At 42.0% G+C, this 27,852-nt stretch overlaps 3 protein-coding genes across 4 annotated transcripts in view; 1 reads left to right on the top strand and 2 right to left on the bottom strand.

Moving 5' to 3' along the window:
• Positions 1–6,611, top strand: part of LOC139583377 (melanoma receptor tyrosine-protein kinase-like) — a 47,178-nt gene extending 40,567 nt beyond the window's left edge. The window contains exons 21-27 of the mRNA XM_071414395.1: positions 2,269–2,424; positions 2,619–2,694; positions 2,816–2,962; positions 3,041–3,138; positions 3,373–3,516; positions 3,602–3,776; positions 3,930–6,611. Coding sequence (XP_071270496.1) covers positions 2,269–2,424; positions 2,619–2,694; positions 2,816–2,962; positions 3,041–3,138; positions 3,373–3,516; positions 3,602–3,776; positions 3,930–4,258 — 1,125 coding nt within the window. The 3' untranslated portion in view covers positions 4,259–6,611. The remainder of the gene's footprint in view (positions 1–2,268; positions 2,425–2,618; positions 2,695–2,815; positions 2,963–3,040; positions 3,139–3,372; positions 3,517–3,601; positions 3,777–3,929) is intronic.
• Positions 6,612–6,830: 219 nt separating this feature from the next.
• On the bottom strand, positions 6,831–18,511 carry rmc1 (regulator of MON1-CCZ1). Its single transcript, XM_071414396.1, has 20 exons — positions 18,283–18,511; positions 17,689–17,765; positions 17,518–17,602; positions 17,358–17,414; positions 17,142–17,228; positions 16,557–16,697; positions 16,301–16,404; positions 16,067–16,156; positions 15,687–15,792; positions 15,270–15,378; positions 13,185–13,229; positions 13,000–13,053; positions 12,495–12,623; positions 12,232–12,338; positions 9,492–9,611; positions 9,247–9,324; positions 8,886–8,990; positions 8,327–8,395; positions 7,836–8,061; positions 6,831–7,006 (listed from the first exon to the last, which is right to left on the bottom strand). The coding sequence occupies exons 1-20, from the start codon at positions 18,382–18,384 to the stop codon at positions 6,927–6,929; spliced, it is 1,971 nt and encodes a 656-aa protein (XP_071270497.1). The 5' UTR covers positions 18,385–18,511; the 3' UTR covers positions 6,831–6,926.
• Positions 18,512–19,337: 826 nt separating this feature from the next.
• riok3 (RIO kinase 3 (yeast)) lies at positions 19,338–26,721 on the bottom strand. Of its 2 annotated transcripts, none has more exons than XR_011676540.1 (13): positions 26,366–26,721; positions 25,728–25,846; positions 25,077–25,219; positions 24,719–24,826; positions 24,408–24,517; positions 24,051–24,194; positions 23,751–23,878; positions 23,275–23,457; positions 22,966–23,125; positions 22,703–22,783; positions 22,492–22,581; positions 21,907–22,034; positions 19,338–20,042 (listed from the first exon to the last, which is right to left on the bottom strand). XR_011676540.1 is itself a non-coding variant. In XM_071414398.1 (13 exons), the coding sequence occupies exons 1-13, from the start codon at positions 26,399–26,401 to the stop codon at positions 19,929–19,931; spliced, it is 1,524 nt and encodes a 507-aa protein (XP_071270499.1). In that variant the 5' UTR covers positions 26,402–26,721; the 3' UTR covers positions 19,338–19,928. The 2 variants fall into 2 exon arrangements, 1 of the variants encoding a protein (XP_071270499.1); XM_071414398.1 differs by having other exon boundaries at positions 21,907–22,014.
• Positions 26,722–27,852: the final 1,131 nt, after the last annotated feature.

Raw genomic sequence — 27,852 nt, 5'->3', positions numbered from 1 at the left:
GCAGTTGTAAATGAGAACTTGTTCTCAACTAGCCTACCTGGTTAAATAAAGGTGAAATAAAAAAATATATATAAAAACCTCTAACCTGTACACCCCGCACACTGACTCGGTACCGGTACCCCCTGTAAATAGCCTCGTTATTGTTATTTTATTGTGTTACTTTTTATTATCCTTTACTTTAGTTTATTTGGTAAATATTTTCTTAACTCTTCTGGAACTGCACTGTTGGTTAAGGGCTTGTAAGTAAGCATTTCACGGTAAGGTCTGCCTTTGTTGTATTCGGCACATGTGACAAATAAAGTTTGATTTGATTTTATAGATTATTCCAAATGGGAGCAAACTTTGCATTCTTTGATACTCGCTCTGCCTTCCCACTATTTCAGGTGTAGTTAGGAATGGATGTTTAATCTGAAAGATTAGTTTAACCTCCCCCCACACACACACCCATCAACCTCCCAGGCCTGAGCAGCAGTCTCTTCCCAGCCTTAGTTGGGACCTTGCCTCTAGCTATACTTAGTCTATTTGTACAGTAAGCCTGCTGAGGGCTAATTATTGAATACACAGAGGTGTCTATCTGTTCGCAGCTTGTCTTATTGATTATATGGAAATATGGCTCAAAGCAGGCATAAAAAGCTATAAAGGCTGTATTTGATAAATATTAGTGAATTAGGCATCTGAAGCTGTTTATTCCCCCCTCAAAGTAGACCTCCATGGAAGGTTACGTGTTGGGAGGTTATATGTTAAAGTTCCTGGTCAAAAGGGCTTTGTTTGTACAAATGCTTACCTCTGGATAAAAACTAATTTGCCTCATTTTGATAATGATAACCAGCGGTGGAATTTGGGGTGAAATACACTATATATACAAAAGTATGTGAACACCCCTTCAAATTAATGGATTTGGCTATTTCAGCCAAACCCGTTGCTGACAGGTATATAAAATCAAGCATACAGCCATGCAATCTCCATAAACAAACATTGGCAGTAGAATGGCCTTACTGAAGAGCTCAGTGACTTTCAACGTGGCACTGTCATAGGATGCCACCTTTCCAACAAGTCAGTTCGTCAAATTTCTGCCCTGCTAGAGCTTCCCTGGTCAACTGAAAGTGCTGTTATTGTGAAGGGTGAAACGTCTAGGAGCAACAATGGCTCAGTCGCAAAATGGTACACGACACAGGCTCACAGAACGGGACCTCCGAGCGCTGAAGCGCTTAGCACGTAAAAATTATTTGTCCTCGGTTGCAACACTCACTACAGAGTTCCAAACTGCCTCTGGAAGCAACGTCAGTACAAGAACGGTTCTTCGGGAGCTTCATGAAATGGCTTTTGCATGGCCGAGCATCCGCACATAAGCCTAAGATCACCATGTGCAATGCCAAGCGTTGGCTGGAGTGGTGTAAAGCTGGCCGCCATTGGACTCTGGAGCAGTGGAAACGCATTCTCTGTTGTGATGAATCACTCTTCCCCATCTGGCAGTCCGACGGACAAATCTGGGTTTGGCGGATGGCAGGAGAATGGTACCTGCCCCAATTCATAGTGCCAACTGAAAAGTTTGAAGGAGGAATAATGGCCTGGGGCCCTTAGTTCCAGAGAAGGAAAATCTTAACGCTACAGCATACAATGACATTCTGTGCTTCCAAATTTGTGGCAACAGTTTGGGGAAGGCCCTTTCCTGTTTCAGCATGACAATGCCCCCATGCACAAATCGAGGTCCACACAGAAATGCTTTGTTCGAGATCGGTGTGGAAGAACTTGACTGGCCTGCACAGAGCCCTGACCTCAACCCCATTGAACACCTTTGGGATGAATTGGAATGGCGATTGAGAGTCAGGCCTAATCGTCAAACATCAGTGCTATTGTGGCTGAATGGCAGCAAGACCGCGCAGCAATGTTCCAATATCTAGTGGAATCCCTTACCAGAAGAGTGGAGGCTGTTATAGCAGCAATCGGGGGACTAACTCCATATTAATACCCATGATTCGGCGAGCAGGTATCCACATAATTTTGGTCATGTAGTGTATCTGTGAATTCACCACTGTAAAATCAATAGGAATTCAGATCAAAAAAATTTTTACATGGCAAAATGATTTTCTCTTTGCACCTACATATCACCCCCAATTCTACTACTGATAATAATACTGGGTTGAATTTATACAATGCTTTACATTGTATGGAGGGAAACAAATGACCTCATCTACTACCACTGTGTATGTAGTGTCCATATCAGGACAGCCTGAGAGTCACAAGGAGTCTTTTGGATGTTGTCTGCAGGGTATGAACTACCTGGAGGAGCGTCACCTGGTGCACCGTGACCTGGCGGCCAGGAACGTTCTGGTGAAGACGCCTCACCATGTGAAGATCACAGACTTTGGACTGGCCAAGCTGCTCACCGCCGACGAGAAGGAGTACCACGCTGATGGGGGAAAGGTTGGAGCAGCCGACACCGCTCACCATTCCAATAGTCACATATATTTTTGTACAACACATTTAATTTCCCTACTGGAACAATAAACATTGAATTCAGTTAAACTTGTACTGGATGTTCAATGGATTTAACTGTGTGAATAAAGTGAGTGAAAATACTCACTCAAGCATGGCTGACCAATAATCTTTACTGCTAGGTGCCCATAAAGTGGATGGCACTGGAGTCCATCCTTCACTGGACCTATACCCATCAGAGCGATGTGTGGAGCTACGGTAAGTCCAACTGGACAAACAGTACAGCACGTATTTGAGGAAATAGTCAAATAAACTGAACTTCTGAACAACTGCAGCTTCTGAAAGGTTTCCTGATGATGTTCCTGTAATGACAAACAAGGTGTGACATTGTGGGAGCTGATGACATTTGGGTCGAAGCCCTACGATGGCATCCCGGCCAGGGAGATCGCTGGAGTCCTGGAGAAAGGAGAGCGCCTACCTCAGCCCCCCATCTGTACCATAGACGTCTACATGATCATGGTCAAATGTGAGTGATGTGCGCCATAGATATATATGTATTGCGCACACACACAAGGGGTTTGATGCCAGTCTTATTTTCCTTCAGGCTGGATGATCGATGCAGACAGCAGACCACGGTTCAGGGAGCTAATCTCGGAGTTCTCCAAAATGGCCCGGGATCCATCTCGCTATCTGGTCATTCAGGTAATTGAAAATATTATTATTATTATTATTATTCTATTAGATAGTTGCATCAACTCTTATTTCTTTGATGGGACATTACAGACGAGGTATTTGAACCGATGATTGTGACTAATTCACTTTCTGATAAAGGCAGTTGATGGCCGAAACGTTTTTACATAAGCAAACATAAAATAAAGCTTTTAATTGAGAATGGCATCTATTTTATATCTAATTCACTTTAAATGTACATTTCAGGGAGATGATTGCATGTACCTGCCCAGTCCCACGGACTCTAAGTTCTACCGTAGCCTGATCAGTACATCAGAGGACATGGAGGATGTGGTAGATGCCGAGGAGTATCTTCTCCCCGACAAGACCACCCAGCACCACAACTCAGGGGTAAACACACACGTGCAAACAGACACACACACACACACACACACTCACACGGCTGATGTTTGAATTTTCGATCTGCTCACCACAGAATGGCCATCTGATGAGAGAGAACAGTGTGATCCTTCGCTACATCACAGACCCCACCCTCGGTGGTTCTCTAGAGAAAGACATCACAGACCCCACCCACAGTGGTTCTCTAAAGAAGGACATCACAGACCCCACCCACGGTGGTTCTCTAGAGCAAGATCTCTCTGCTCTTCCAGGTACAGTACAAACTGTATCCATGGCGAGTTATTGACTTAATGTTCAACTTACAGTAACACAAATGCATTGAGAGCGTAACAGTTCAGCAGCATGCATCATCAATGCTCTCTACTGTAAGCCTGGGTATTAACTTTTTTCTTACCGTATTCTAGAGTACATGAACCAGAACACCAAGCTCTCTGATGTCTTCAACCCCAACTATGAGGACCCCAGCGAGCCAGCCTGGGCTACTCGGACCTCCTCTGGGTACGACCCGGACAACAAGTTCTTCAACTCCCTGCCGCGCGTGCCGGAGGGACCCGAGTATCTCAACATGGCCCGCAGTACCCTCCCTCGCTCTGTATGTGAGAGCATGGACAACCCAGACTACCAGGAGGACTTCCTGCCTCAGGCCACACCCACCAGTAGTCACTTCCTGCCCGCAGCAGAGAAGCTGGAGTACCTTGGATTGAGCGCTGCTGTACACACCCCTGTACGCTAGAGGACTCCCCCACAGAACACAGGGGACAGTGAGGAACAATGGGACCTGAGGAAACTTGGATGGAGACAGATGTGGGACATCAGTGAGGTTTTGGAGGAATTTCTCATGTGGTTGTCCCTTTATTTCTGGAGGGAATAGGCTTCATGGAGATGTCAGCCATGAACTGAGGCTCCTGGAAAATATGTTCTCTATTTCAATTCCATGGATCAACCATCCATTTAGATGACTTTGAGTGACTTTCCGATCAGAAGAATGAGCCAAAGCCTTGACATAACAATTATGTCATGCAAATAAATTTTACAGTCCGGGTCGAGTGTGTGGAACAGTTTTTATTTTTATTTGTCTTGCCATGAAATGTGAAGAGGACGGAGTAGACACAGACCGCTAAGGCTGGACACTGATGGACCGTGTGCTTACATTGTATTGTGGACATCATTCTTTACAGCTCTGTTCTCTGGTTGTACACACTTGAATGCCAAGACTCAATTTGGTGTAACAAGCTACCGGTAACTAACAGGGTCAATCCAAAGGCTTTTAGAAAATGACACAGATGTACAGATTGTGTAGATCAATGCGTATCGCACAAGACCCACAAGACAGTAAATAACTATTTATTCTAGGTTATTTGGGTTTCACGCTGTCTTGGAAAGATAAGACTTACCTCTTACTAGTATTAATCATTTAAATTAGGCCGTAGTAACCATAAAGACATACGTTTAGGGCTCAATTCAATCTGGATCGCTGAAGCGTTACTGATTGCGGAATAGAAATGTAAAGGTCATTTCAAATCAAGCTGACATCTGCAGTGTTTACTGTGAATGCAGGGGACATTGCCGTTAAAATGTCAAATCACCCAATAAACGCTGAACTCCAGCGATGCAGATTGAATAGAGCCCAACATATGTGATAGTAACTTTGTTTTCTGATGAGAATCGTCATTGCCGTGGTGACAATATAAAGTAATACAATACTGAACAGGTACTTCACTGGAAGAGTACAAATATATACTATAAAGTACCATAACTACACAAATGTACAGCCAATGTTAACATATTGAATCTCTTTCGGGTTAAGGTGTTGATGCTGTATCTAGAGGTTATATTCTGCTACCATCAGTGTTCTCTTTACTTTCCTTAGATACTGAGGCTGATGGGGAAAGAAGCTCACCAAACAGTGTATGGTATTGTTGCAGACGTTTAAGCTGAATTTAAATTGTTGTCTATACCTGTTTATTACTATTGAAATGTTGGGGTCAGTCACAAGCCTGGGCTGACAATTCAATTTTCACTGTCATTCTTGGACTTGCAATAATTGGGTCAGATATTCAAAAGAGCAATGTAATTAAATGTAATTAAATGTTTGCACATAGTGACCTAGTAAAATGCCCTTTCCAGATTTTAAGCACAAATCATTGTCAACGTATTCTCCACTTAAAATAGCGTTGAATAGGTGTTAAATAATGTATATGTACTTTTGAATGTGCACTAGTTTACTTCCATCATTGTCAATAATGGATAAAACCTACTACTGTGAACTAAAGTATGTTAAGTGCTGGTTTTAGATTCACAATAGCTCACTGGCAATGAAGATACATCATTTGAGGAAAAATATTACTTATGCAGGTTGTTTGAAAGGGAACATTGAACCCTAAAAATGTACAAATGCTAGAAATGTTTACAATACATAAAGCATTGTTCATTGTAAGGGTCTAGTTGAGGACGTCAAGTGTGTCATAGACTCTTCGCTCTTGTTAACAATAGATGTAGTCACATTGTTTGTGAAATTCCTTAATGACTAACAAAACCAAAATGTGATACATTGGTGGTTGTTTTAACAACCTATGATTCTGTCGATCTCTGAATTGCACATCCACATGCAAATTCACTTTCTGTTCATATGGTATGAAGGTACAATACCAATTCAAATGTATTTCACTAGAAGTTAGTCTTAAGCAATGTTAGGTTAGATACTTGTACGTAAATGAGCATTTCCTGGAAATCCCTTCACCGTGACTCTGTCCATTGCCTTTTTTGAACCAATAACAGAGGCGGCTCATGCCCTGTTTTTGTGATTGTGTATGATAGTGGTTAGAAGTCTAATGCATGCAAGTAGAAGAAAGTTGGCAATTCAACTCAATCAAGCAGTTGGTAATTGTGAGACTACTACACTCTCTTTGAGCCAAAAGTGTTTGACACGTTACCATGACATTCTTCCTGTGTTTGTATACTGTATCTAGTAGTATTGTGTTTAGGAGATCACTTTCAATTGTGCACTTCACACATAAAAAAATGACACCGTTCCACTATGTCCTAGATGCTACGATGCTGTAAAATAAAGTTTAATCTACACTGTATGGGTTATTTATCAGGTTTTCCGTCTGTAATAGAAGCTGACATGATCATTTTTCAAACCATAAGCGAAGTTTGTGTTGATTAGGCAGAGGGACTACCTTGACTTGTCCAATAAGAAACACTCCTTTTCGTTTTCCGTTGCGTGCCCTAATGAACATGACCCAGGGCTAGTCAGAAGGATATTTTGTCAAGCAGAATAAAGCATGACATTTAATACAAAATTGATTGTTAGAGTATGTACAAATGACTTTATTAGCATGATTTCAACAATTTACAATAAGTTAAACGGGCTGTGGGATAAGATGAAATGTCACAGCTCAAACTGTTGCTTGCTTCATGAGTGCTTGCTCCCCGAAAACTTGCTTGAAGTATACCACGTGTTCCTCACAGTGCTCACCTAAAGGCCAATCAAAACAGAGTATTGGGTCAAAGGTCAGTCAATACACACCAGTGGCAGTTGGGTGGGAAGTGATTTATTAGCAGTTCATTCAATAATTTGTTATTTATTCCAAGTTTTACTTATTACCCACATGTTGGTTGTGTTTTTAGCATTGGTACCGATTGGGTCCTTATTAATTTATACTTTTTAAAATTTATTTTTTATTGGATATTTAGACAGGTCTATGCTTTGCTCTGTCATGGATTTCAGTTTGCGTTGATAATGTTGGCGTCTATCAAAACCTGAAACCTATAGGAAACAGGTTCACAATCATTGATACTCTCCTACGTTTCAAAGAAACCATGCAACTAGGATAAATGTATTCATATGAATAAAAAAGCAATAGGAGCACACAACAGCAGGCGAAGCCAAATAAACTGCTTCAGCACCTTTCAGCATATGCCTGTTGTTCCTGGCTTAATAGAGTTATTATTTGGGTCAAGGTAATCTAATAGAAAAATCACACAGAGGTTACTCATTCATTATTGAAAACTATGGCGTTATCAACATTTCTACAACATTCTAGAGTCAATGTGTGAATTCTTTCTACGGTCATTACAAAGGAGTTAGTTTGACCAGAGCCATGGAAATTCAGGAATTTAGTGTCACCCTACGCAGAGCCATTCCTTCCACCTATCGGTGCAGACAAGTTACGCTATTGGTCAAGCCACCAGACCTAAGACAATGTGGCTCTTGAGTAAGTGATCTCCATGGTGATAAGTAGCACACTACATAGGGAATAGGGAGCCATTTCAGCTGAAGTCCTAGTGTAGAGGTGTCACCTCACCTGGGTTGAAGCTGGGGCTGCCTCTCAGGCGCAGGTTCCTCTGCTCAAAGAACCGGAAGATGGTGTAGAAGAGCATCTGGTCGGCCGTCTGGAGCGCCGCGTCCAGGAACTTGCGAGCGGAGATGTTGTCGTTGCCTCCCACGCTGCGGATGAAGCGCAGAGCACCCAGCACCTGCTGTTTGGACAGGAGTACTTCCACGATCTCATCATTGGCCGTGGACAGTCTCTGTCACACACACAGATAGATGTAGGACGTTACAGATCAGCATGTTAAACATGTCTATATGAGTACCAGGATTTATTGTTATAAGTTAGCCATGAAGGCTCACATGAAGGCTCCTTTCTTTCTATAATTAGTTGACAGGATTCTCTGGAAAAACAACCAATTCTACAAAGGACTTTGGGGATGTCCTGTGTGATAACCGATAGCTGTTTAAAATAGTCTGCATGTGTGTGTGACGCGTGCATTTTAGTGTGTGTGTGCATCATACCTTTAACATGTCCAGGGAGAGCTGGTGTGCAGCGGGGTAAGTGCCTTCTAGAGACAGCAGCAAACAGGCCTTAAGACAATACAGACACTACAGATGTTAATTTCACAACCAATCAAAATAAAGATCATACAGTAGAACTGATCCAAGGTCTGCTCAACCAATGTAACAGAGAGTAAATAATCAACCAGCGCTACAGTAGCCTGGTGCCTTTTACTTCCAAACAAACAGTTAGCTGGTGAGAAATGGGATCACAGGAAGAAGGTTCCCACGCATTATGTTGGATTAAATATTACATAGGAATTAACTTTCAAAGACCGGGGTAAAACGCATATGTCAAAAGGATTTTATATTGTTTCCATTGGAACAGGCAAATCTTATGACGTGCAGCTGAAGATAAGTATTTGACCTAGATATTTTCTGAAGCATTGCATCTTTAGAAGTAACAGCCTGCTAGCCCTTTGTATTAAACTTTACCCCCAACTCCTCTGAATACACAAAACCTACAGGATCAAACTACCATGAAATAGTTGCGCTTTGTTTATAGTAATTGAGGACTCACCAGAGGTTTAGAGTCACTGAGGACGTGGTACTGGAGGAACTGATGAAGCATGTAGAAGAGGCTGTGATGAACCAACGTCTTAATGACCAGCTCATACAGGTAATGCTGGAGGAGAAACAGAGGAGAGGAAAGTGGACCTTATATTTCAGACAACTCAACATCACGGATCCCAATTGAAAGTAATTTGATGACAATATGGGACAATAAATATGCAGAATCTACAGGAACACAAAGCATACTAATGTAGCACTGACAACATGTTACAAGATGAAACAGTGTCATCCCACCATTATGATAAAACAACACAAAACTCTGTTCTTATAGAGCCTCACGAAAATACTTTTCTGCAATGAGTACCTACCTGCACAGTGATCTGGACCTGGTTGAGTGAGCGGATGTACTCCATCAGCACAGCAATGATGAATTTGTGAGATACGTCCTGTTGGAGGGGTGAAACAATATAATGTTCAGTCATCTAACAGGCAATTGAGAAAAAATAACTTTCAATTCAAATAAGGCACCAGCACTACAGTAGCCTTGTACCTTTCACTTCCAACAAACAGTTAGCTGGTGAGAAATGGGATCACAGGAAGGAGGTTGCGTCACCTTTTTCTCTGTGAAGGAGGACAGGACGTGTGTGTACATGTCGGACTGGTCGATAACCGCCTGCGTCCGGACAGGCCTCTCCCGAGCAGCGCTGCCTCGGCTGGGACCAGACTCCATAGCCTGAAAGAGATCAACAGGTAACAACTAGGGCTGTGGCGGTCACAACATTTTGTTAGCCTATGATTATCAAGCCAATAACTCTGGTCTCATGGTAATTATCAGATTTAGTATCTCCTGGCTCCCACACGTAGCCTACAAGCCACTGATGCAGACCGTTGTAACATAAATCCATGTAATATTGCCTACACATTCAGAATAAATTGTATTTATTTTAGACAGGTCTAAAACATATGAAGAAAATGTAGTCTATTTCAGAAGAACAGAACAGCATACTCTGAGTTGTCCTTAAATCTGGCTAAGTCATATGGCTGTGGGCTACACTAGTTCATTTAGTAGACAAGATTTGCTTATATTCTGTGGCATTATTTTATAGTATGAAGAATACAATTGAACAAAGCTGAATAAAATAGAAAGGATATTTTCTCCAAATTATTTGAGTGAGCACATGCGAATATTCTGTGTTGAGCGGTTAACAAGGAAACACGTACTCCTATATGCTAAATTTAGAGTTATTAATGTAACTTTAGTTGTTCTACAAACGTTGGGCTATATGTTTTGATTTTTAATACATTGTAAAGCTGCATGATACGACTAATGATGATTTGAAAAAAAGTCCCTTGAAAAGGCATGAGCTCTGCTTTGTTTTTTTTGCGCAGGCTGTACACACTTCATCAGTCTCTCATTCACAATTTGACATGCACTTGATAATGCCGTGAATTTCCCGGCGGCATCCCCTTTGTGTGTCCGTAATGACCCCTAAAAAAAATCCATGCCTTTTGCAGCCAGTGGCCGTTGTGCCCTTGGGGTAAATATAATAATTATAATTCCCTTCTCCCGGAGTGCTGCGGGCTCTAAAGCACCTCTCACTCACATGGCTCTCCATCATGTGATCGGGTCTTTCTCACAGGCTAAAAGTGAAGACAGACGCTTTGGGGACGCAACTGTGCGCGTCATTATCCAATTCCGAGGTGCATATTTAAGATATTGGAAGAAATGTCCGCATTTACTTTTCGTCAGCCAACAAGATGAGTAGGCCTAATGAACAGCAAAAGCACTAGCCTATGTCAATCTACTATCTCCCATAGTACAAAAGTTGACCTATTATATTCTGTGCGAGAAATAAATATTCCAAACATAGTCTGGAACAGTTGTGGGATGCAATAGATCCCAAATTAATACAACCACTAGTATCAAAAACCTTTTTTACGCAATGTGGCTCACGTAACAGATTAGAACATTTAGCTTAAAATTTAATAAACTATTAGGCTATTTCTTCACATTATAAGCGCAGAAATGCGTACACGGCAGTAGGGTATAAGCGCGAATGTTCCATTAGCGGGAAAACACCATTATCAAAAGTGACCGCAAATGCGATTATGCATGTAATGCTTTAATTATAAAGGTACATTTTTATGGGGAAAACTATCTTCCCCAAACTTGAAACTCACACGATGCTTATATATGCCAGTTAAGCTCTACAGCCCTTGTAAAAGAGGATCAAATGTGCTTAATTTTAAGATGTTATTTTGCCACTTTAGTTTATCAACCTTATCAAAACATATAGGCCTATGGGCTAGGCTACATGAGGTGTCCGACTATGATTAGAAAAAGTTGGGGGGGGGGAAAGCTTTGTTTCTTGCCTAACGCTGGGAATCATTCACAAGTGATAATATATAATTCACAAGTTATATGCTAATATTGTCACCAATCAGACTATTCTTGATTTAATCTCATCTTTACATATACTAAATAATATATATGTTTTAAATTTGTTTTGATTTAGAATGGACCATTATCATGCACCTGTCTCCTAACAGGGGCAGTGGAAAAAAATCTATGCAAAAATCTATGCACTTAAATAACAAATGGAGGTCGCTTTTCCTGTGGTTCATTTTCATACCAGCCAGGTAGGCTATACTCCTGTTGTAAAGAGAAGCAATGTGCTTAATATTAGGAAAGTTGAGAAATAAATATACTAGGTCTAGCCTATAGAAAGCTGATGGCCTCTTAAAAAGAGGAGGATCCCATCACTCTGTTTTCTTCTGTAATTGCATAGCCTATAGAAATGTTGTGCAACATAAGCTCATGGGCTCTCATGAAGTGTTTGATTAGATTTTCGATCAGAGTGATTAGAGGGACAATAGAGTGCTGAGTACCAGACAGTTAGCAAGTTTGGTAGGCTACTAATGACCATCAGCAGCAGAGCTTGGAGAAGCCTAATTACCGTGACTAAACTTAGTCACATGGAATTTGACTGCCGGTGTGGCGATAATAGGGTCACTGTAACAGCCCTAGTAACAACAAAGTCAAGTAACTGCAACAGACAGTGTATGGGCTACTGTCCTGATAATCCGTAATATGGACAACTCAAATCTATTCAGTTGATTATATCCTCTTCATCCTTTTTGTTATTCAAGTTACAAGATCAAAATGGTTAGATGGATCTACTAGTAAGACACCACTACTGTCCTAAATAACTTTTCACTTGTGTCACTTGACTTTGTTTCCAACATTAGGGCTGTTTTCCTAAAGAAGTCGCTGTTTTCCTAAAGAAGTCCTAAAGTGTTTGTTTTGTTTCCTCGATACTGGTATGGTCCTGACCCTAGTAGGCAGTACTCACCACAGTGTAGGTCTGCTCTGCCTCCAGGTACTCTTTGAAGACTTGGTTGAGTTTGTCGAACACTGTGGCCACCACTGGTAAGCTCCCCTTGTCTTCCCCGTTGAGCACTGAAACACACAGAGAGAGAGGCCTTGAGTGAACACTGCCTATGTTCACTATGGTTCAGGCTTCTCTAATCGTCTATTCTACAACCTTGTTATTTTAGTGTGCTTCCTTCAGCGACGAACACAGTCTCCCCTATCTGTTTCACAAGGCAGTCTTACTTTGTGAGCACACGGACAGGATGACCATCTTGCAGTCTCGTCTGCGCAGGAGGAAGTCGATCAGCTTGCCCTTGTCCTGCAGGAGGTTGACGGTGGGCGGCAGCTTCACCTGCAGATACCACTGATATCCTGAAACAGGGGGTACACACAGAACAGGTCAGACACCCTGAAACAGAGGGGGAACACACAGAACAGGACAGACACCCTGAAACCATGCAAGAACATGAGCACCATCCAAAACAAAATGTAGATGAGAAATGTGGATAAGTGAAAGTAATATGGTAACTACATAGCCTAGAAGAGGAGGTGGCGGCTCTACTACCACGTTGGTTACTATGCACCCATCTGATCTACAGTGAATAGGGGTTAGTGGTTGTTTCTGGTACAGATAACAGACAGTAAGCCGGGACATAGCCGTCTATGGTTAGATGTTTCTGGTCCAGATAACAGACAGTAAGCCGGGACATAGCCGTCTATGGTTAGATGTGTGGGTGTTCTCACTCACCTTCGCTTGCACTGATGATGATGTCGGGTTGAAAGACGCTCCAAGATGAGGAGTCTGAAGGTCAAGGGAAGCATCCATGATCATCAGTAATACCACCACCTACCATTTCCCTGCTAGCTGTTCCAATTGTCATTGACAAGTGCCCGCCGCAGCTCATCTAGCGACTTGCGTTTCATAAAGGATACAGAGCTCACAAGGCACTGGAGGCTGGCTGGGTACAGCAGAAGGACCTATGGAGAAGTGAAGTTAGTTTCTGTCAGGGCTTTAAGAGACATAAGGAAGGGAGGGAAAGAGAGTATTCTAAAAGCGACAGATGGGAGTGAAGTGTGTGGCAGATGAATCAGAATTAGTTGGGTAACATAGATAATTAAGATGTTTTATTTGCATAATATGCTTATGTGAGATACTTGTCATTAGAATATATCCTTTTGGACTATAGTGTTGGCAGTTGCACTTTTCCCTAAGCTGGGGCTCAGTCACTTGGGGCCCAGAGAGGGGAGAGGTCAGGCTTGTCTTTCACATGTCCCTGGTGCTATGCAGAATATCAGAAAGGGAAGAGGACATAATGGAACATTGTCTTCATATGTGAATGTGTCTTTACCTATTCTTAAACCATGTGAAGGGATGGCGTGATTAATGGGGAACCAATTACTTGTCTCCACAATGTCTGTGCGCCAGTCACTCCCTCCGTTTCCCATTGGGGGGAGGTGTATGGCAGTGTCTGGAAACATTGTATGTCCTCTCTGATCTTACACTTATCCTGGGATAGTGCATGACCTAGAGGCTCACTCCCCTCAGTGAGCTTGTCCAGGAGTGGGGTCAAGAGGGGGTTTACATGAGATGGGAGTATCTAGAGTTGATAATTTATATATGCCATTGGATGAGTTGGTGTTTTTGTATTATGAAGTACCAGGAACGAGATTAGAGCCTCGTCTGAGGGACCAAACTCAACGATAATTAATAGCGAATGTTATCTGGCTAAGGGATACTCCTTTCTCAAGAAAATTCTTTCTTTGTGAACAGTTCCTAAGATCTGTGATTCGTCATGTAAGTTGAGAGGGGTGTATCTTGGCTATAAAAGATCTTTGTACTTTTCTGTTGGTACTTCTCAACGGTTCTTTAGAAATAGTGAATTGTTGAAAGTCAAATGCTATTGCTTATTATTATTAAAGATGTAGTTTAAGTGTTACTCTGACTGGTGTGTAGTTTGTAACTCTCCTCATTTGGTAAAGCAGAAATATGCCACCACAAGTGACAGAAGGTTATGTCATGTCTCAGACAGACAGAATGACACATGGGTAGAAAGAGACACCTCTGTCTGTCACACAAGAGAGTGACACAATTACAACTGGAGTGACTGACAGGCAGACAGGCAAAGACACACATACAGTCAGCCAGTCAGTGACCAAAACAGCCAAGCAGTTGGTAAAGTCTGGCCTGTCCATACACACTCAGTGGCCAGTTATAACACCACCACTCACTTCACGGGAATGATGAGTCACGTGGCCGTGGCTTGCTATATAAAGCAGGCAGAAAGGCATCCAGTTACTGTTCGATTGAACATTCCAGTGGGCAAAACCAGTGACCTAAGCGACCGGTTCAGAAACGGCCGGCGTCCTAGACTTTTCACACACGACAGTGTCTAGGTTTTACCGAGAAAGGATGCTTTTTATTTGTCGCACCAGTCAGTGGCAGTCCTGTACGTGAAAACACAGCTAGTTGAGAGGTGGAAGGAGAATGAATCGTGCACGCTAACAGGCGGGCCACAAACAGGCAAATAACAGCGCAGTACAACAGTGGTGTGCAGAACGGCATCTCAGAACGCACAACTCGTCAGTCCTTGTCACGGATGGGCTATTGCAGCAGACGACCACACCGGGTTACACTCCTATCAGCTAAAAACAAAAAAAAGAGGCTCCAGTGGGCAGGCGAATACCAACACTGGACAATTGAGGAGTGGAAAAACATTGCCTGGTCTGATGAATCCTGGATCCTGTTGCGTCATGGCAGTCAGGAATTGGCGTAAGCAGCATGAGTCCATGGCCCCATGCTGTCTGGTGTCAACAGTACAGGCTGATGGTGTAATGGTGTGGGGAATGTTTTCCTGGCACACGTTAGGTCTCTTGAGACCAATTGAGCAACGTTTCCATGCCCCAAAGAAATCAGGCTGCTCTGAACACACAAGGGTATCAGATCCAGTACTAGATGGGTGTATCTAATAAACTGGCCAATGAGTGTACATGCATAGAGTAAATCCAAGTAGCCTATACCTGTGAGGGGAATCCTGTAGGGGTGTATGGAGCGAGGAGGCAGCACAGGCTGGTGGACGTTCAGGGCACAGTCGGGCTCCCGCAGCTTGATGTCAAATATGATGGAGGTCTGAAATAAGACATTATCTACATCATGCCAGACTTAATGGGTTTAGACCCTGGATATGAAACAACACAACCGTAGTAGTAGTTTGCCTGTCTAACCTCAAGCAGGGATCTGCCTTGATTTTTTTAAACAAGGTGGTCCCCCTTTGGACTCAAGAGATTTAGCATTTATGAACACCTGTAAAAAGTATTTTTCTGGAATCCAGAAAAACATACATACATAAACATAGTGGCACAGCACCCCTCTTACATTCTTTGGTGAGAACCCGGCTCAAAAGGCTCCAATTGTCATTTCTTGCCAAAAGAACTCACCTGAGTGCTCTGATGATGCACTACCACCAGGTTATCCACCACGTTGAGGGCAAACTTCCCTGTGGTGTTGAGTTTTAACACGTTGGTCTTCTTACAGGATCCCTCCCTGGGAACAACATGTCGTTAGGCCAGACATAATTTACCAATTTAGCCCTTCAGGTATTCCCTATGTATAAATTACACCATGGATATTTCATTTCAAGATTGATCCAGTAAATGTCTATGAGTAGCTTCTTACTCTAGCTAGTCCTTGTTTCTCTAGTTACACAAGAAACTCTGAATATAAGGACGATATGATTGCTGCATGACCATGTTAAATTAGGAGGAATTTCAGCATGTTTAGAGGAATGCCCATTAGGAATATGCTAAATAAGATGTACCTGGGTAGCTGATAGAGGACCACCTCAGCACAGGGACTGTCGGTAGTTCTGGAGTGATGCTTCAGATACATTACATACAGCTGACCGTAACTACCATTAGAAACAAAGTGAACAACTCATTCAGCGTTCATACTGCTTCCTACAGCCCAAAGGGCTTTTGCTTTTTGTTTGAAATTGTTACTTGAATATCGAGCCAAAATGTGAAATATCAATTCAAAACAGTTACAAACTCACATGTTGGCCACAGCAATGTCCCTCTCTGACAGATTGAGCTTGGCTGGCTTGGGAACCACCGGAAGCTCGATCTCAAACTTGGACATTTTAGACATGGTTCCACTCTGGTGGGACAAAAAAAACAACAATAGGTTTGATGATTATATTTCCAGCGACTTTAGGATGCTAATGCTTGCTCAAACATGAACATTAGCTTTTGGTGGTATATATCGTGTCTTACTGTATCAGCAGGTGGACATCAGTTGTGAACACTTACTTTGAAGGCAAACGGCTGCAGCACATTGCCCTGGAAGGTGGTAGAGAGTAGAATGACTGCTGTCTCAGGACAGTACATGTACCAGTTCACATTGATGCTCTGACTCTTCAGCAGCTTCAGGCTACGCTTGTCAGGAAGCACCTAAACACAGAGAGCATCTCATTGACAACTTCAACTCAAATGAAAAACTGGCACAAGACACCTTTTTGTAGAACATTTTGAGCCTAACAGATTGCAGTCTTCCTCTTTTCGTATTCCAGTATAAAGAGGTAACGTTACCAATCAACCTAATACTGTGCAGTACTGCAAAATCTGACAACTTTATTTCTCAGTCAGTGGTACATTAAGACATCTAGTGGTTGTAGTTTGAATTGAGTTGAGTCACGTAAGTGTCATGCGACAATGTTTTAGTATAAGAAAGAGTAATACAGGGCAAACTCAATTGATAGTGCTGCGATCCAATAACCTATGAAACAAATCTAGGAGTGTGCAACTTTCCTGGTAGTGCATTCCTATCCTAAATCACAAAAACGACTGGCTTTATTACATATCACAAGAAATGTGATTAATGTGAAACATAGTTACCTGGTAGAACTCAATTCCCTGGTCAGTGATGAAAACGATTTCATTCCAGTTAGTCCAACAGAAGCCCAAAATACTGGCATTCTTCATCTGTCAATCAAAAAGGAGAACATAAAACAAATCACACCTATAGAAGATTGACTCATGCTTAGTTACAACATGAAGAAATTAACAGTTATTTTGAACTTCAAACATTTGACACTGGATATGCTTGCATACCTTACATTCCTGTGAGAATTCCAAGTGTGGATAATCCGGTATGAAGTTTATGAAATCCTACGAGAAAAAAAACCTGAGGCTTTTGGTCAGGCCATCAGCGTGGATAGAAAACACAATAATTGAATACCATTGAGTTGAGAATGATTGCTGTAATGCTTACCACAGATTTTGGTGTTCTCTGAACTGCCAAAATCTTATTTCCGATCGAAAACTTGATGCACTTCACCTCTCCTTTGTCATCCATTCTGTGAAGAAAATGTATATACTGCATTAGAGACCATTATCCAAGCTTATGATCATCATCGTCGCAATATATGCATCGTCTCGTTACCTGAAGGCAACTGAGCTTTTGTCCTCTGGTCCTTTAACCACAACCCCAGTGGCACCCCCCGAACGCACTGCAAACACCTGAAGGAGCAAACAGGGTAAATAGAGAACAATCAATATATAAAAGGATTTGGAGCCTGGTATACATTACATTAGGAGGATAGTGTAACTTCTGCCTGAAGCAATATGAGGGTTATGAGGGTTACTGCTCATCTAAATCTGCCTTGTTTAGCTGGTGAATGTACTGCCAGAGACATGCGTTAAATGTTGACTGAAGTTCACTAATTCGTCTACATCCTTAATACCTACCATATTAATTAGCCATACTGTATGGCTACACTTTAGGACCTTCACCATGCTGCGACATGGGAATCAACAGTTTGACAGCCACCCTCATCATAGCTAGTTATATGTACTTGCGTTCACATAAACCAGCACACTGAAGTACCTAGCTGAATGTAAAATCCAGACAAAATATGATTTATTTAGCTAGCTATAATCGCGCTAACATCTAGCTAGCTGTATCTGGAGTAACCACCATAGCTGAGCATATCCTTCTAGCTAGCCTTGGCAGCTAACGTTAGTAACGTTAATGTACCTGTTTGTTTGCTTCGTCAAAAAACACATTGTTGACGCTTGAGGCATTTTCAAATTGCACAGGATTATCACAAAGTTCTAGGTAGTAGTGTTCATCACTCATTATGAACCTTTAGCTTTGCTGACTATTATGTCTTGCAGTTAGTTGTCAGTGTTTGCTATGCATTTCATAAATTAATTGTCCAAAGCCTCTCTACGGCAAGTTCCGGTTTCAAAATCATGTGACAGTCACGTGAATCCCACAAGATATTAATGCCACACAGAACAATGACAGATATTTCACCGGATGTATAAATCTGAACGCTTGACGTTGGCTGACTTTTTCTCATCGACAAAACATTTGATCTCAATACAGTTTTCGTTTTCTAAAACGAAAATATGTTATGAACTGAGTGGAATAAGTTTTGTAGACTTTACCCTTTGCCAAAACACTTTTTATATCGCGTTATTTAGGAGTGCAAAGGCGAATTGAGTTATTGCACACGCGCACTTCACAAAGTAGGCGTTCTCTAACGGAAATATACAGATGCCTCCTTGTTCTGCCCAAAATGACACATTTATTCCCATAGGAAACGACACTGTGGTCTCTTGGTTTAGTTATAAAAGTATTTGGTAACGCAGTCTGTGGTAATGCTGCGTTCATGTCATGTCGAAAACTAGGGACCTCCGAGTTAAAATTACATTTCCGTAAAGCTTCCTATTTGTTGATTCTGGTACCTCCTGGTGGGAAACTCGTGATCCGACTCTTCCGCCTAGGTTAGCAAGTCAGACATTTCCGAGTTTCCAACATGACAAATGCAGGCTAAACGCTACTTTCAAAATAAAAGTCGATTGTCAAACTGAAATCGAACACTCAAATAAGATATTGGTAGTTTCTGCAGGCTTTTATACAAGTTGGACTGGCTGACTGAGTAATATTGACATGTTATAGTTAAATATAGATTGCTTGTTGTATGTATGGTTTTATAACTCCTAGTTTAAGATTAGTTTGGTGTCTCCTGTCAAGCTGCTGCTCAATTTGTCCAGAGCAAAGTAAAATTATACACAAAGCATAACTAAAATTTATGCCATTTATTTCCACCATTATATTGAAGATCACAGAAAACACAGTTCCCTTATACAATCAATGGACCTCAATGCATCTCGGAGCCAATGACAAACAATTCATTGTGTCTTCATTCATGACTGCACCTTTCATGATTAAAATATTCATTGACACGTACTAGGGCTCTTCACCAAATGTTGGATTGCAATTTGTTCCATTCATATAACGCAAAGCTCTTTTCATTCGAGCTCAGTTCACCTGTAAAGAACTTAATGTCATGAATGCTGAATACCATCTAATTTTTAAAAAGCAATAATTGTGTACGCATGTAGATGCATCCGTCATGTCCCCCCTTAGACGTCCCCATCCATTCCATCTACAATCGTAGTAATGGAATGAGATGTTGACATTTCACGGAGGTGTATGGGAGGCTTTTCAGCCCACTGCCCCCAGTGCAGCATCTTGGGATGCAGTGACCTTTCGACCTTGTGTCCCTCATTGTGATGAAAGACCTTTGGGGGGGGGTTTACTCGCCCATTCTCTCAAACAGAATCAACTGAACAGGATCCATGGAGCTAATCATGGTGTCTAACATCTCATCGTTAATCATCCTCGTGGTGTAATAGTGGAGGCCCCCCGTCGCTGGTGCTGGAGGAGTAGGTTCTCTTGCCCCTTCTCTGCACGTGGTCTTCATTCATCTTCTCCAGTGCCTCGATCTATAAAACGACAAGTGAGGACAGTGTTAATACAAAAATCACAAAGACGTAGAGGAAAGTAAACCATCAACTTAATTATGTGCATACAGGTAGTCTACAAACTGTATGAAAGTAAATACTATAATCCCCGGTTTCTGGTAAGCACTTTGACAAAAAGCACTATATCTATACAATTTGATTTGATGGAATAGGGTCAAATTGTACATTGAACAAAAATAAGCGCAACATGTAAAGTGTTGGCCCCATGTTTCATGAGCTGAAATAAAATATCCCAGAAATGTTCAATACGCACAAAAAGTTAATTTCTAACAAATTGTGCACATCCCTGTTAGTATGCATTTCTCATTTGCTAAGATAATCCATCCATCCACCTGACAGGTGTGGCATATCAAGAAGCTGATTAAACAGCATGATCATTACACAGGTGCACCTTGTGCTGGGGACAATGGCCATTAAAATGTGCAGATGTGTCACACAACACAATGCCACAGATGTCTCAAGTTGAGGGACCGTGCAATTGGCATGCTGACTGCAGGAATGTCCACCAGAGCTGATGCCAGAGAAGTTAATGTTAATTTCTCTACCATAAGCCACCTCCAACATTGTTTTAAAGAATTTGGCAGTGCGTCCAACCGGCCTCACAACCGCAAACCACCAGTAACCACGCCAGCCCAGGACCTCCACATCCGGCTTCTTCTTATGCGGGACCATCTGAGACCAGCCACCCGGACAGCTGATGAAACTGTGGGTTTGCACAACTGAAGAATTTCTGCACAAACTGTTAGAAACCATTTCAGGGTAGCTAATCTGGTGATCGTCATCCTCGCCAGGGTCTTGTCCTGACTGCAGTTCAACGTCATAACCGACTTCAGTGGGCAAATGCTCACCTTCGATGGCCACTGGCACGCTGGAGGTGTGCTCTTCACAGATTAATCACAATGTCAACTGTACAGGACAGATGGCAGAGAGAGTGTTTGGCATCATGTGGGCAAGTGGTTTGCTGATGTCAACGGTGTGAACAGAGTGCCCCATGGTGGCGGTGGGGTTATGGTATGGGCAGGCATAAGCTACAGACAAACAATTGCATTTTATCGATGGCAATTTTAATGCTCAAAGATACCGTGATGAGATCCTGAGGCCCATTGCCGTGCCATTCATCCATCGCCATCACCTCATGTTTCAGCATAATGCAGGGCCTCATATCGCAAGGATCTGTACACAATTCCTAGAAGCTGAAAATGTCCCAGTTCTTCCATGGCCTGTATACTCACCAGACATGTTACCCACTGAGCATGTTTGGGATGCTCTGGATCGACATGTACAACAGCATGTTCCAGTTCCCTCCAATATCCAGCAACTTTGCACAGCCATTGAAGAGTGGGTCAACATTCCACAGGCCACAATCAACAGCTTGATTAACTCTATGCGTATGAGATGTGTCGTGCAGCATAAGGCAAATAGTGGTCACACCAGATACTGACTGGTTTTCTGATCTTCTCCTACCTTTTAAAAATAAAAAGTATCTGTGACCAACAGATGCATATCTGTATTCCCAGTCATGTGAAATCCATATATCGGGTTCTAATGAATTTATTTCAATGGACTGTTTTCATTATATGAACTGTAAATCAAATCTTTGAAATTGTTGCATGTTGTGTTTATATTTTTGTTCAGTGTAGTATAAACATTTCCCACCCCAAAAGGACACTTCAGTGCATGATAGATTTTGCTGTGTGTGGGACTCTAGATAAGACAAGAGCCCACTTTAAACTGCCTGTAAAACTTAGTTCTGTAAATTCAATGCAACTACATGAATCTTCAACAGAGAAATAATACCCTCATAGGGGCCTCAATGTTTTCTGACCTGGGCAAGGAACTCTGCCTCGCTGTCACCGCTGAGCTGCAGCCCAGACACAACATTGAAGAGCTCGTACACGTTCATGGCTTCCGACACCCCGCCCTTCTGGAAGAACTGCAGAGATGAGATAAAAACTATATCTTGTTATTAAAACCACCAGCGTGTCACTGATACAAAACCGGATGTAAGAATAGTGGACATATTTTGTTTTGACTGTCGCTCAGTATCCACCAACACTTATCGTATGTTTTGAGGTGTGGCAGCTAAATATACAGGACCTCATCCATTCAAATGTACCTGAACCCTTCCCTTAACCATTCAGAATGATTGACTAAACTCAACCATTCAGAATGAGTGACTAAACTCAAACCTTAACTTCAGGATTTGACGTTTGAAGAAATGGAAACGAGAGAGCAGCAGGAGCAACGAAAACACTTTGAAATTTGACATTTGGAGAACGTGGAAGCACATGAATTCTGCAGTGAGACAGAGCCTGTTGTGCAAATCAGGACTTTAGTCAGTATTTACTATGAGCTGTAAGTAACAGGCAATTTAAACCTACAGTACTTGCATCACTGTGAGCCAACTTACCGTAGCCACGTTCCTGCAGTCCCTGAACAGGAACTCAAGGCCGTGAGGGTGATTGGGCTCAATGGACTGACTTACATCAATCAACCAAACCTACATAAAACAAGATGATTAAATCACTCATGCTGAATGAAGGTAAAATCTCATGCCAGAATTTCCAGTTAAAATTAACCATGAGGAATCAGGTATAAAAATAAGATGTAGATTGACCTACCTTCCCCTGATGCCACAGCATGTTGTATTCGCTCAGGTCGGCGTGAACGAGGTTACACTCCTGATACAACTGCTGCATCATCTACAAAGACAGACACACCCAGGGGTCATAATCCAGAATTATACTTCTCAGTCAGGGCGTGTTCTGAGGATACTCATCTCTTTGAAACTAGTACACACAACCAGATATTACTATGACGTACGTAAATACACAACATAAGTAACGTCTACATTAGTGCATGGCGGCACAGCAACTGCACTCACATGAAGCACTTGGTAGTAGGCCCTGTTCATGTCCTCAGAGCCCAACATGGCTTCTTTAAGTTTGGGAGCCGGCACATGGTCCTTGCCAATGAACGACATCACCAGGATGTGCTTCTTCAGAAGCACCACCTCAGGGCATGGGATGTCAGCCTTTTTCATACTGATGGAGTGGGGAAGAGAGAGTGAGCCGTAACACAGTTGGAGCATTGGAATCTGATATAAAAAATAAAATAAGTTATTTGAACTGAGTTTTTAGATAAATGAGGTGAATTGGTGTTGGTCCATTTAAGTGACGTCACCACCACCCACCGAGCCAGGTTGTGCATCTCTTTCTCAGCCCAGAGGTGGATGATCTTGCGGGGATTCAGCTTGCTGAAGCGTTCCTTGAAGCGGTAGTCGTCCTTGATGTACTTGTCGCGGTTCTTGAACTCATTGAGTGTGGTCTTGAAGACCTTGAGTACACACTCATCTGGGACAGCCTTCTCCTCCATGCTGGGGGAAAAAACAACAGTATTGGAAAACCTTAGAAACCAACTACAACTTAATTAACAGAGACATTTAGGGGGGCAGTTCTACACAAAAACGTTTAAACAAATACTACAACTATGGCAAATTAATCTACTGCTATAGTGTCTCTGTCAATCATGACAATGTAAATGTCATGACATAACTTCAGGCAATGAAAGTTCCTGATCTGACTCATCAGGCCAGGTGATAATCGCCTTGGGTCAGTCAATTCAAGGTGTGGGTTCTTGCGACACAACTTGTCATGATGTCACCCTCACCTTCCCCCATCTGCGTGGAACACCACAGACTCCTTTCCAGTGCTGATGCAGCCGTTGATGTTCTCCAGAACGCCTGCGTTCACCATTTTGTACATGAGCAGACGGGTCCTTGGGTCCACTGCTTGTTCCTGTGAATGAAAAAAGGGAGAAAAGGACAGAAAATAAAGCAGAAGTGGATAATCATGATGGAATTAAAATATATTAAAATACTATACAGATCTGAACATGGCATGAGGCCATTTTGTTGTCATTTTCAAGTTATTTTTTGTATTGTCAATTCCTCCTTTTGCATAGACTCACAGCAGTGGAGTGCTCCTTTTTGTCATGCAGTCGAGCACTGCGACGCTGCTCGGAGTAGCAGTGTTGCTTCAGGGAGTTGTACACCTGGTTAGAGAGCTTCAGGTCCATGCCAAGCCCATCTCCCACATTGATCTCTGGGGCAAACTGGGAGGACAAGACAGAGAGGGAGATTTACAAAAAGGCTGACAGTTTGGGATATGTTCACATTAGTGTGTACACAAATTAAGCCACATATTTCAACGCTAAATGGAGACAAATGCTAATGATGCTAATTACTACTCATACAATTTCCCCCATGTGTCTATCTATAGAATAACGCTGAACCAAGGCAAAAGGTGAACATGTTATCACTCTTACATTGTCCATGCGTGCAGTATTCTTCCTGCCACACACAACCTCATCGTGCTTAGTAGTGATGTTCTTGCCTTTCCCAGTAAAGCCTTTTCTTGGAGTTGTCGTGGGCTTATCTGGAACACATTTAGAAAAAAAAATTGAAAAAAGGTTGATGTAGTAAGTTTGACTATTGCTTTAACATAAAACAACCACCAATCAACAGCAACCAATATTTTATGCAGCAAGATGTTGACCTGTTACAAGTATAAAGTAGATGTATTGGGCCTAGCATCAATACTGATATAGGGGTAAAATTATAAAGGGATGGACGTTACCGGCTTTGTAGGGGTCGTGGCGAGTGTCTTGCCAATCAACTTCATCCTCGGAGCTGTCGCTGTCCTCGTAAGGGTGCACCATGCGATAGTTCTCAAAGGAGATGGACACTGCAACAGTAAAGACCAATTATCTCTCAAATTATTCAGAATTCCACTACAGTTCATTCTTGTTTTTTACACATTCTAGAAACCTGGTCATGTTTACTAGGGTACAAAACACTTGAAAATGTTTTGATACGGAAAACTAAAATGAGCGGTCCAGGTGTTCTCTCCCCGTTTCAGTCTGTTATATTCCGTTCAGTATCTAATGAAAACGCCCCTTGTATTGTTCCAATACCAGACTTGTTCATAGGCTTACGTTTGCTATCCCCATTTAATTTTTTTTCTTCCGTGCGCAGCTGGGTGTCAAACTCCTTGTCAAACTGCATCTGTAGCATCTGAGCCAGCATCAGATCACAGTCCGTTTCTGGCTCCTCACCGGCATCCAGAGCAGCATTGGCACTAGAACACATAGGATATTGGACATGAACATGCCGTCCCACACCCCCACAATAACCTAATGTGAGTGTGGTGCTAGTTTCAATTGACACTGAAGTGCCTACACCAGTGCCTACGCTAGACAAGAGGGTGAACAGGTCCTTTCAAGTTTTTATTTTATTATTTCACCTTTATTTAACCTGGTAGGTCAGTTGAGAACAAGTTCTCATTTACAACTGCGACCTGGCCAAGATAAAGCAAAGCAGTGAGACAAAAACAACAGTTACACATAAACAAACATACAGTCAATAACACAATTGAAAAATCTATGTACATTGTGGGCAAATGTAGAAGAGTAGGGAGGTAGGCAATAAATAGGCCAGAGGCGAAATAATTACAATTTAGCATAAGTAATAATATGGGGATGAGGTAGTTGGGTGTGCTATTTACAGATTGGTTAAAGTGAATCAACAACACAGACCGGTGGTGTAAGGGATTGGCATATTGATGGTATTATTATTATGGCACTTACTCTGGGGAATCGGGGAAAGCACTGCTTTCCTCATCCAGTTGCTTGGCCAGCTGCTCGCTCATGACGTCAGCGAGGGAGCAGGGTGACACCACCTTGGTAGTGGTGGCGCCCCATGGACTCTGAAAGACCATACATTCAAATTAGCAAACAGAAATACAGTCCAACATGATGCTTCCCTTTGGTAACATATCGATGTACTCGTTATGTGCTTGAATAACTACTTGAATAAAGCAGTAGTTAACCAATTAGTTGACATTCTAAGCTAACTATACACACGTTAGCCATCCTGTCAATCAAAAAAGCCAGGCCAGGGACATGCCGCGACTTGTCTAACATTAATATAGCTTGCTAGCTAATATGTTAGTTACTTATTCAGAATTAGCCAACGTTTGAAGCACGTTAGCCTTTTGGCTAACTGTTAGTCGCTATCAGAGTTGGCTGTTGATGGATACAAATGTGAATTAGCGCTACAGTAGATCGATTAATGTATGTCTGTAACGTTATTTAAAACTAATTTAGGTCACGTTAATCTGTCCTCCCCAAGACGAGCCTTTTAAGGCTCGGTTTTCGCCACGACCAGGGCCATATTACATGTCAAGAATGTCGGACTGATTAGCTAAATTAGCAAACCAACTCACCTTTGGTCCTTCTGCAGTGATCCCTATTTGATCCATGACAGCAGCCCAGAGTTTCAGTCTTTGACAGCAGCAGTAATTCAGACAGTCAGATGTCGGACTTGACGAGCAATAATCTTAGTTAGCAACACGTTTACGACGACAAACAGTCTCCTTTTTTCGTTTCCTGAATTAGACACGATAATGAAACCGTTAAGATGTGTTATCTTAAGCCAAATAAAGTTAATGTCACTAATGAACAGATTTCTTGCTAAATGACAAGGATTTTACGAGAGCTGTAGAGCAAATTCTGCTTTGCGTTGTTCCAGAGATATTAGAAAAGGAAGAGAAGAAACTCAGCCGGGAATGAATAGAGCAACGTATAACGCTCCGCCCAGCAGACTGTTGACCAATCGCGTTCAGGTTGTTCTACTGCGTCACGCATTTGCTACACTATTCGTCAAAAAATCCGTTCTAAAAGTCAAGAGTTTGAGTCGAGAAACTTGCCTATTTTCTTCAAAATAACGTAATTTCAAAGCTACACGATATTATAAAGAACAAGTTAATTATCTCATATCTCGAAAAAATATTTGTAATCTTGTACCTGTTGCTCACGCAATTCATGCTAATTCATGTTTTTTGAACTAGCGCCCAATTAAGTCCCATTTACTCCGTGAGGAGTGATATCGCCCAAAATGCACCGCGCGGTTAATTGATTTCAATAGAATTTCCCATCTCCTCAAAAGTATCTCTGGTTCTTCATCCTGAATAAGGAAATGACGTTTCGATCCTTCTTCGGGAAAAAAAAGGAAACCAGCAGGTTAAACCAGGCGCATTGCTGTCATCTACAGTTCAATGTGTTTCCCTGCTCCTACCATATACGGTATATGGCTCTTACCCTGCTCCTGAACAAAACTCGCCTCCTTTAAGTATAAAAAAAATGCCTCCAGTCTTGCAATTTTGTTTTTAAAATGTATGTTATTCTTTCACAAGCATTTTTAACAATATCATCCTAAAAAGCAAACACATTATCTCTGAAGTAAATTAGTAGGCCAGACACCTATACAGGTCACCATTAATCAAGGTATACTACACAATATTGGCATTCAATAAGTTTCATTCAGAATACATGTAATTGTTCGAAGTGTGTGCGTGCAGGGGCAGACTGGGACCAAATCAAATCAAAATGTATTTGTCACGTGCGCCGAATACAACAGGTGTAGTTGACCTTACAGTGAAATGCTTACTTACAGGCTCTAACCAATGGTGCGGGGAAAAAAGGTATGTGTGTGTGTGTAGGTAAGTAAAGAAATAAAAGAACAGTAAAAAGACATTTGAAAAAATGGCGCACATAATGCAAATAGTCCGGGTAACCATTTGGTTACCTGTTCAGGAGTCTTATGGCTTGGGGGTAAAAACTGTTGAGAAGCCTTTTTGTCCTAGACCTGGCACTCCGGTACCGCTTGCCATGCGGTAGTAGAGAGAACAGTCTATGACTGGGGTGGCTGGGG

Source organism: Salvelinus alpinus, chromosome 8 (assembly GCF_045679555.1).
Source record: "Salvelinus alpinus chromosome 8, SLU_Salpinus.1, whole genome shotgun sequence".
NCBI lineage: Eukaryota > Metazoa > Chordata > Actinopteri > Salmoniformes > Salmonidae > Salvelinus > Salvelinus alpinus.
This window is presented reverse-complemented; position numbering and strand designations above follow the sequence as displayed.